The sequence below is a fragment of the Notolepis coatsorum genome (genome assembly GCF_963971535.1).
Source record: "Notolepis coatsorum genome assembly, chromosome: 12".
Classification (NCBI taxonomy): Eukaryota; Metazoa; Chordata; class Actinopteri; order Aulopiformes; family Paralepididae; genus Notolepis; species Notolepis coatsorum.
The window spans coordinates 17967142-17977705 of NC_140176.1; the positions used below are offsets into that span (position 1 = coordinate 17967142).

Consider the following 10564-nt stretch of genomic DNA (forward strand, 5'->3'; position numbering starts at 1 on the left):
TCTACTCGGGCCGGAATCGGCCAGTCAGTCATTGCCGCCTACTGGGCCGATTCCGCCAATTCCGGACGTTCACCGCTTCCGGCAACCCCGGACCTGGCCCAGTGTACTCGGGCCGGAATCGGCCAGTCAGTCATTGCCGCCTACTTGGCCGACTCTGGCAGCCGGACTTGGGCCGACTAATTTCTTCCGGCCTGCCGGATACAGGCCATTAATGGGCCGGAACTTTTTGGCCACCTGGGAGAGATAGAGAGGGAGAGAGAGAGAGAGGGAGGAGCTTCTGTCGGGGAAACAAACACACGCATATTACACAACCTGACGTGCAGGGCTACTCCCTGGTAGAGAGTCTCCTCCCCACCGTATGTATTTGGTACCATGAGGTGCAAGCATAGTCGTAGTACCCTTGAATGAGTGCTCCTGCCAGAGTCTTCAGGGTGTTCTTGTTTACCAGAGAGGAGATCCAGTACAAGAATCTAGTTCGTTGGTTGACTGTTTTACCCAGGTGTAAATGATAGTTTGTTATCAGCGAGCCAGGTGCAGATTCTGCCGAGTTCAGAGCTGAGGGTTTTTTCAACCTGTAACTTGTTCTTGTCAGAGACCAGCAGGGCTGAGTCGTCCGCGAACAAGAACAAGTTGCAGTCACAAGCTGATGACATGTCATTTGCATAAATTAGGAACAGTAGTGGTCCTAGTATGCTTCCTTGTGGAACACCACAGCTCACTGTGAGGGGGGGGGGGGGGATAGATTACCGTTTACCTCCACCATCTGTTCTCTCCCCTCCAGGTAGGATTGCATCCAGCTCAACTATCAAAACCAATTGCTTTTAGCTTGTCAATCAGAATGGAGTGATTGACAGTGTCGAAGGCCGGTCCAGCATGACCATGCCGCAGTATTTGCCCGCGTCCACCTCTTGTTTGATGTGGTCGTTTAAATAGAGAAGGCATGTGTCATGTGAACACTTTACACATTCCTCATAAATGCTGTCTTAATAAACATCTCTGCAATGGAGTTTATATCGAAATAACAGTATCAACCCCCCTGAACAAAATATAATGAGAAAGTTATTTGAAGAAGCTCTTGGTACACAAACTCCAGTATCTAATAATAATAATAATAAATGAAGACTTGATTCACATCAATTTGTAATGAGTGTTATAGTATTTCTACCTGTTCTCATATACCCCCACATACATTCCAAAGGATAATTAGCTGGCCAAACAATATCACTGCTCTCGGAATTATAATTAGCTGAAACTATAATATATAGGCCTATATCTCTTTGCACACATCTTACATGATAAAGCGTCTGCTGAATAATTCAGTATATATATATATATATGTGTGTGTGTATTAGGGATGTCCCGATCCGATCACGTGATCGGAATCGGCGTCGATCACGTGCTTTTCAGAGTATCGGGGATCGGGAAAAAATAATAATAAAAATCGGCAGTCAAAAAAAGAAAAATTTTATTCAACAAACATGACCATGTCCACGTCTTAAACTCATACGGAGGCCTTAGTTTTGGTTTTAAATTACATATAATATATCATCATTAATGTATTTATTGTCACACAGAGCAGAATAATTATCCACAACAAACACATTCCCCTTTAATTTTCACCGTTGCAACAAACATTCCCTTTAATTTAGACGCTACACGCTACACGCGACCACAACAACAACACGTCGCTCCCGAAACACGGTTAATATCCACTGACTTGAGCAGCTAGACTTAATGTCAGGTTTGGAACTAAGCATTTTTAAATTGAAAGTCAAGCCAGTTGCAATGTTTGCAAGGAGGAGATTCCGCGTGGAGGAAAAACTCATGAAGCAGCAGGCTGGAGGCGAAGTTTTCAGACTAAATTTTCACCTGGAGGATAACGTTACGTGACTGAGGTTTATCGTCGGCGTTTCAGACCAGAATGGACCATTACGTAAGTCGAACACTGAATGTATACTAATGTGCAAACATATATTGAAACTTTTAATATTTCTCATATGAAGCAGAAGCACATTTCTCAGGGTGAATGTAATAACAAAAGCCTCCGCTCTCGCGCCCCGGACTATTATAGGCAACAGATGGGCTTGTCTCGCTCTGCCAGTTTCTGACAAAAATGCGTCAAAATTGATTACTAATGTGAAAGATCGGATCGGAAACGATCGGATCGATAGATATTTAAAATCACATGCTCGGGATCGGATCGGAAGCAAAAAAAGGCGATCGGGACATCCCTAGTGTGTATGTTATGGTTTGTAACCGACCCCAATCGCACAACACAAGACAGGTATGAGAGTAAGCCAAAACAGGGCATTTATTTATTACATAACAAAAAGCGGCACAGTCGCTCGTGTGTAAATATCCTAACCCAACCCCCTCCAATGTACAGTCATTTACCTAGTATGGTTTTGTCAATAGTCCAATGTACAATTTTGTTTGTTTGTACAGTGTCTCCCCCCCCCCCTCAATGTACAGTTTTGCCAATGTACAGTCATTTACCTAGTATGGTTTTGTCAATAGTCCAATGTACAATTTTGTTTGTTTGTACAGTGTCCGGGAGTGTCCGGGAGGTTTTCCAATGTCCCACTCCAGATGTCAAGCCGGTGCGCTCCAACTCCAGACGCTCAAGCCGGCGCGCATCGCTTCCTATCCCACGGGAGGATGCGTCTCTTCAAGCCGGCACGCTCCTACTCCAGACGCTCAAGCCGGCGCGCATCGCTTCCTATCCCACGGGAGGATGCGTCTCTTCAAGCCGGCGCGCTCCTACTCCAGACGCTCAAGCCGGCGCACATCGCTTCCTATCCCACGGGAGGATGCGTCTCTTCAAGCCGGCGCGCTCCTACTCCAGACGCTCAAGCCGGCGCGCATCGCTTCCTATCCCACGGGAGGATGCGTCTCTTCAAGCCGGCGCGCTCCTACTCCAGACGCTCAAGCCGGCGCGCATCGCTTCCTATCCCACGGGAGGATGCGTCTCTTCAAGCCGGCGCGCTCCTACTCCAGACGCTCAAGCCGGCGCGCATCGCTTCCTATCCCACGGGAGGATGCGTCTCTTCACTTCCGAGGAGGATCTCCTTGCCAGGCCTCCGCCGTCTGAACCCTGCCATCCCTGTAAGCAGCTCTGGCCCTCACCCTGTCCAAGGCCTTAACCCTGTTTCTCTGTCCCTGTCTCCAGCCCGCCTCCCCGGGCCTCTGTCCCTGTTTCCCCCTCTTCAGTGCCCCTGTTCCTGCCCTGACCTTTTTGCCCTGGCCCTGTCCTTTAGCCTTAGCCCCTTAGCCTGCTCGCCTCTTAAAGGCACAGTGCCACATTTTTCCCTATTTCTTTGTTTCCAGTATTTTTGTGTTCTCCCTTAAATGGACAGTGCCGCTTTTTGTTTGTATTGAATAAATGCCCTGTTTTGGCTTACTTTCATACCTGTCTTGTGTTGTGCGATTGGGGTCGGTTACAAACCATAACAGTACGACCCGACCAGTCAACGACCCCAGCCAGCACAGACAGTGTATGTTGAGTTTGCCCTTTTTAGTTCCCTCTAACCCACTCTAGCTCCCTCTAGCTCCCTTTGGTTTCCCCTGTTTGTCTCCCCTGTTAGCTTCCCTGTTAGCCTCGTTTGTCTCCCCTGTTAGCTCCCCTGGTAGCCTCGTTAGCCTCCCCTGTTAGCTCCCCTGTTAGCCTCGTTAGTCTCCCCTGTTAGCTCCCCTGTTAGCCTCGTTGACTCCCCTGTTAGCTTCCCTGTTAGCCTTGTTAGCTTCCCTGTTAGCCTCGTTAGCTCCCCTGTTAGCTACCCTGTTTCCCCACTGCTAGGACTGCCCCTTCAGCTAGCAAGGTCAGTTTTCCCCACTGCTAGGACTGCCCCTTCAGCTAGCAAGGTCAGTTTCCCCACTGCTAGGACTGCCCCTTCAGCTAGCAAGGTCAGTTTCCCCACTGCTAGGACTGCCCCTTCAGCTAGCAAGGTCAGTTTCCCCACTGCTAGGACTGCCCCTTCAGCTAGCAAGGTCAGTTTCCCCACTGCTAGGACTGCCCCTTCAGCTAGCAAGGTCAGTTTCCCCACTGCTAGGACTGCCCCTTCAGCTAGCAAGGTCAGTTTCCCCACTGCTAGGACTGCCCCTTCAGCTAGCAAGGTCAGTTTCCCCACTGCTAGGACTGCCCCTTCAGCTAGCAAGGTCAGTTTCCCCACTGCTAGGACTGCCCCTTCAGCTAGCAAGGTCAGTTTCCCCACTGCTAGGACTGCCCCTTCAGCTAGCAAGGTCAGTTTCCCCACTGCTAGGACTGCCCCTTCAGCTAGCAAGGTCAGTTTCCCCACTGCTAGGACTGCCCCTTCAGCTAGCAAGGTCAGTTTCCCCGCTGCTAGGACTGCCCCTTCAGCTAGCAAGGTCAGTTTCCCCACTGCTAGGACTGCCCCTTCAGCTAGCAAGGTCAGTTTCCCCGCTGCTAGGACTGCCCCTTCAGCTAGCAAGGTCAGTTTTCCCCACTGCTAGGACTGCCCCTTCAGCTAGCAAGGTCAGTTTCCCCACTGCTAGGACTGCCCCTTCAGCTAGCAAGGTCAGTTTCCCCACTGCTAGGACTGCCCCTTCAGCTAGCAAGGTCAGTTTCCCCACTGCTAGGACTGCCCCTTCAGCTAGCAAGGTCAGTTTCCCCGTTGCTAGGACTGCCCCTTCAGCTAGCAAGGTCAGTTTTCCCCACTGCTAGGACTGCCCCTTCAGCTAGCAAGGTCAGTTTCCCCACTGCTAGGACTGCCCCTTCAGCTAGCAAGGTCAGTTTCCCCACTGCTAGGACTGCCCCTTCAGCTAGCAAGGTCAGTTTTCCCCACTGCTAGGACTGCCCTTCAGCTAGCAAGGTCAGTTTCCCCACTGCTAGGACTGCCCCTTCAGCTAGCAAGGTCAGTTTCCCCACTGCTAGGACTGCCCCTTCAGCTAGCAAGGTCAGTTTTCCCCACTGCTAGGACTGCCCTTCAGCTAGCAAGGTCAGTTTCCCCACTGCTAGGACTGCCCTTTCAGCTAGCAAGGTCAGTTTCCCCACTGCTAGGACTGCCCCTTCAGCTAGCAAGGTCAGTTTCCCCACTGCTAGGACTGCCCCTTCAGCTAGCAAGGTCAGTTTTCCCCACTGCTAGGACTGCCCTTCAGCTAGCAAGGTCAGTTTCCCCACTGCTAGGACTGCCCCTTCAGCTAGCAAGGTCAGTTTCCCCACTGCTAGGACTGCCTCTTCAGCTAGCAAGGTCAGTTTTCCCCACTGCTAGGACTGCCCTTCAGCTAGCAAGGTCAGTTTCCCCACTGCTAGGACTGCCCTTTCAGCTAGCAAGGTCAGTTTCCCCACTGCTAGGACTGCCCCTTCAGCTAGCAAGGTCAGTTTCCCCACTGCTAGGACTGCCCCTTCAGCTAGCAAGGTCAGTTTCCCCACTGCTAGGACTGCCCCTTCAGCTAGCAAGGTCAGTTTCCCCACTGCTAGGACTGCCCCTTCAGCTAGCAAGGTCAGTTTCCCCACTGCTAGGACTGCCCCTTCAGCTAGCAAGGTCAGTTTCCCCACTGCTAGGACTGCCCCTTCAGCTAGCAAGGTCAGTTTCCCCACTGCTAGGACTGCCCCTTCAGCTAGCAAGGTCAGTTTCCCCGCTGCTAGGACTGCCCCTTCAGCTAGCAAGGTCAGTTTTCCCCACTGCTAGGACTGCCCCTTCAGCTAGCAAGGTCAGTTTCCCCACTGCTAGGACTGCCCCTTCAGCTAGCAAGGTCAGTTTCCCCACTGCTAGGACTGCCCCTTCAGCTAGCAAGGTCAGTTTCCCCACTGCTAGGACTGCCCCTTCAGCTAGCAAGGTCAGTTTCCCCGCTGCTAGGACTGCCCCTTCAGCTAGCAAGGTCAGTTTTCCCCACTGCTAGGACTGCCCCTTCAGCTAGCAAGGTCAGTTTCCCCACTGCTAGGACTGCCCCTTCAGCTAGCAAGGTCAGTTTCCCCACTGCTAGGACTGCCCCTTCAGCTAGCAAGGTCAGTTTTCCCCACTGCTAGGACTGCCCCTTCAGCTAGCAAGGTCAGTTTCCCCACTGCTAGGACTGCCCCTTCAGCTAGCAAGGTCAGTTTCCCCACTGCTAGGACTGCCCCTTCAGCTAGCAAGGTCAGTTTTCCCCACTGCTAGGACTGCCCCTTCAGCTAGCAAGGTCAGTTTCCCCACTGCTAGGACTGCCCCTTCAGCTAGCAAGGTCAGTTTCCTCACTGCTAGGACTGCCCCTACAGCTAGCAAGGTCAGTTTCCCCACAGCTAGGACTGTCCTTCCAGCTAGCTTGTTCTCTCATGCTGTTCCAGCCCTGTCTGCTAGCCTAGCTCCGGCAGCTAGCGCAGCCTCTATGTTAATGTAGCAGTACAGCTAGCATAGGCCCTGTAGCTAGCAGTGCCCTGGCAGCTTCCCTGTCCCTCTGCTAGCCCCACTTTAGGTGTAGCTTCCCCTGCTAGCATGGCCCAGTTTTTTTTTGTTTGTTGTCTGTATTTTTGGGTCGCCCGGTGGCTCCCGTGGAGGGGGGGGTACTGTGAAGTTCGCCTGTTCCCTGGACCTTTAATTCCCTGTCTCCTCACCTCACCAGCCCCCACCCTCGCGATGTTTTACTCTCCTCTGCTCTTCAACAGCCCCCACCCTTGGACTACCTTTCACAGCTGTTCAGAGTTTATGATTAGCGCCCCAGAGGGCTTTAAATACCTGGACCTCTCCTCCAGTCCTGGTCGGGTCGTTCTGTATGCTGGTTCTTTGTTCTGGACTCTTTATCCTTTTCTGTGTTCAGTGTTCATGGAGTCCTGGACGTTACCATCACCTGCCGCGTCTCCGGCGTGAGACGAGGTGCCAGCCATCACCACCTGTCGCCGTTTGCCTGGAGTGGGACACCGTCTACGCTCTCTAATCCTCTACGGGAGGTTTTCCAGTGTCCCACTCCAGACGTCAAGCCGGTGCGCTCCAACTCCAGACGCTCAAGCCGGCGCGCATCGCTTCCTATCCCACGGGAGGATGCGTCTCTTCAAGCCGGCGTGCTTCTACTCCAGGCGCTCAAGCCGGCGCGCATCGCTTCCTATCCCACGGGAGGATGCGTCTCCTCAAGCCAGCGCGCTCCTACTCCAGACGCTCAAGCCGGCGCGCATCGCTTCCTATCCCACGGGAGGATGCGTCTCTTCAAGCTGGCGCGCTCCTACTCCAGACGCTCAAGCCGGCGCGCATCGCTTCCTATCCCACGGGAGGATGCGTCTCTTCAAGCCGGCCCGCTCCTACTCCAGACGCTCAAGCCGGCGCGCATCGCTTCCTATCCCATTCACTTCCGAGGAGGATCTCCTTGCCAGGCCTCCGCCGTCTGAACCCTGCCATCCCTGTAAGCAGCTCTGGCCCTCGCCCTGTCCAAGGCATTAACCCTGTTTCTCTGTCCCTGTCTCCAGCCCGCCTCCCCGGGCCTCTGTCCCTGTTTCCCCCTCTTCAGTGCCCCTGTTCCTGCCCTGACCTTTTTGCCCTGGCCCTGTCCTTTAGCCTTAGCCCCTTAGCCTGCTCGCCTCTTAAAGGCACAGTGCCACATTTTTCCCTATTTCTTTGTTTCCAGTATTTTTGTGTTCTCCCTTAAATGGACAGTGCCGCTTTTTGTTTGTATTGAATACATGCCCTGTTTTGGCTTACTCTCATACCTGTCTTGTGTTGTGCGATTGGGGTCGGTTACAAACCATAACAAGAACTGTTGATTCATGTGTCCCTGGGATTGTTTCCAGAGAGGTGCTGATATTAGGTTGTTGTTCATGTAAACATGGAGATATACATGATAAGGACAAGGTCACAGAACCAGACGATTAACACCCCCCTTTAAATGTGATGTCATCTAACCTAATGCATTATAAATCTCATAGTGTAAACAGTATCTCTATACTGTCATGTTTGCTATCATCATCCACAGTACATAACGGCACACAGCAAATTACGGAGCTAAAAACATGTTTTGTGTATAATTATGCCAGATTAGATTAGGTCTCCACAGAGGGTGTGGGTTGTCTCTCTGCTGGGTCAGGGCCTATAAAAGCCAGAGGTGTCCGACTGGAAGACACTTCACTCAGCTGCAGCTTCAGCATCAGACTTGTCCACAACCGGCCTGTGAGTAGAGAATCTGTCTAACGCTTCTTTTGCAGCTCTCTTCCTCTGCCTCTTTTTGCTCTGTGGTGAAATAGGATAGTCCAAAGAGGCATCTCGGTTTATATTTAACTTGTTTTAGAGCATCTGTTTTTTGTGTTTTTAATTTTTTTACTTACTCTCTGAAGCCTATATCCTGTGTATATGTGGTTCTGAGCAACAACGTTTTTTGCAAGAGAACGAGAATAGAATTGAGAGTCCAAGCACTTGGTCTCAAGCCTCTGTTTCTTTTTTCTTTCAGAATCATGAGCAGGAATGGCATGTCCAAGTTCGATGAGCTCCGCAAGGGAGATTATCTCATGTCCAACAACCACGAATGGAAGGCTGTGTTCCAGGTCAGTACTTAAGGAACGACAGTGTTCTTCCTCTGAAATGGCGCTAAAGAGATTGCGTAACAGTGCTTTTGGAAAAATACTTTTGTGTGTCAAGGTATACTGTATATATTTGGGTCTTGAGAATTTATTTTTCTTTTTTATTTCCTCAAAATTCTATCTTAGAATTCTTCCCATAGCCATCGACATCATCATCAGAATGTTAAAGGGATAGTTTAGATTATTTGGAACCCTAGTCATATTTCGCTGCTGGCGGGACAAAACCTCGTAACTCCATTTTTTTTTTATTATTATTATTTTGTTATCAACTCAGTAGATCATCCTCCATGTGTGTGTGGTTTTACAAAGTCTACACAATGGGAAAGCATTAAACCAATCATCTGTCTAAACCTCGTAACTCTATTTTGCCCTTAAATCTGTGTTCGTTTTTTTCATCTGCTGAAAAGTTGGGTTTTTGGAGTTACAAGGTTTTGTCCCGCCAGCAGCGATTTGTTACTTACCCACGATGATCACATAAATCAGTCAGATCCTTTTAGTTCTCAATATTCTAATAACTGCGGTGCGACTGTACACCTGGAAGGGTTGGTGACATCTATCTTCCATCTATGTCTCTGTGCAACTCTCGCAGGAGGACGGTAACTTCGTGATCTACGGCTGGAAGCCCACATGGGCGTCTAACACCTGCGGCCAGCACGACGCCTGGCGCCTGTGCATGCAGGACGACTGCAACTTCGTCATGTACAAGAGGGACAACAAGATGCTGTGGCAGACCAAGACCATGACCAACGGTGCCTTCAATATGTGCTACATGAACATGCGAAACGACGGCACCATGGTGCTCGAGAGGGACGGCGAGGAGGTCTGGACCTCTTCCAAGTCCCAGGGCTTCAAGGCTTAAAGTTGCTGGAGCACAGCTGAAGCAGGGAGAAGATCGTGCCACCGTGACCACCATCATGGCTGTACGAACCTCTCTTTGTATGCTCAATGTTCAATAAAGTGAAGGGTAAAAAATATATCTGTTTCGTGCTGTTGTCATTTGACTGTCTTCATCTCACCGTCTATTCCTCCATCTGGAAAGAGAAAACAGAGGCCTTGCCCAGAATGTTTGTGTATTTCTCTTTCTGCCAACATGGCTGCCTGTCGAGTAGGGCCCTGTCAGTCATTTGAAAATAAAAATGGGTAACACTTTATAATAACACTCAGTTATAAGACATTTATAAGGTATTTGTAGATAATGAACTAATCATGAACAAACCGTTTACATACATTCGTAAATTATTATTAAATCATTTATAACTATATTTGTATAACATTTACAAATTAGTTACACATTATTTATAACTCATTATCAACATTGTTTGTAATTGATTTGTTCATCATTAAATAATATTATTTAATGTGTAGTAACACATTTTTTTATTATTTTAAAAATGGATATGAAAAAACGACTATACCTCCATTTATTTGTTCATGTTCAACTAATCATTTGTAAAACATTCTTAAAAGACTTGTCTTTTCATGTTTAACAAATGATTTGTTAGACATTCATAAAACATCTGTAAATAATTTGCAGATGCTATTGCGTGCCCTAATCTAAAGTGAAGACTATTCATCATTAACAATAGTTTGTTAATTATTTGTTGACTTTTTCATCACCTGTTACAAATGTTGTAGACAGCTTTCGGATCCACCCTTCTTTGTGACATGCTACATGAGGGTAATAATTCTTTGTATTTTCAGGCTGTATAGGCGCCTGAAATTACAAAGAATTATTACCCTCATGTCATCATCACATACCGCCAAGGGCGTAACTTTGATGTCAGTGGTGGAGGGGACACATTTGGGGGCGTGGTCAGTGGCGAAGGGGTGCTACGTATAGTTGTATGGTCGCGGGGGTGGGGGGAGGGGGGATAAAGGGGGGGTCCCCCCTTTTTGTAGATTAAAAAAAAATCAGTTGTGCAAGTCAATTTTGGTGAGTTGTTTCTATATACAATTCACTTATAGAGAGATGTTACGCTATTTATTATCTACAACGTATAAAACAACAGCCAGAGGCTTTTAAATACAGACAGACAGACAGATATTTCCAGTGATGCAGTCGTAATATGG

General features: G+C 49.1%; 1 protein-coding gene across 1 annotated transcript; it reads left to right on the forward strand.

The window, feature by feature from the left end:
* Nucleotides 1-7969: 7969 nt before the first annotated feature.
* On the forward strand, nucleotides 7970-9468 carry LOC311238072 (B-type lectin plumieribetin-like). Its single transcript, XM_084326044.1, has 3 exons — nucleotides 7970-8087; nucleotides 8365-8458; nucleotides 9084-9468. The coding sequence occupies exons 2-3, from the start codon at nucleotides 8369-8371 to the stop codon at nucleotides 9351-9353; spliced, it is 360 nt and encodes a 119-aa protein (XP_084182170.1). The 5' UTR covers nucleotides 7970-8087; nucleotides 8365-8368; the 3' UTR covers nucleotides 9354-9468.
* Nucleotides 9469-10564: the final 1096 nt, after the last annotated feature.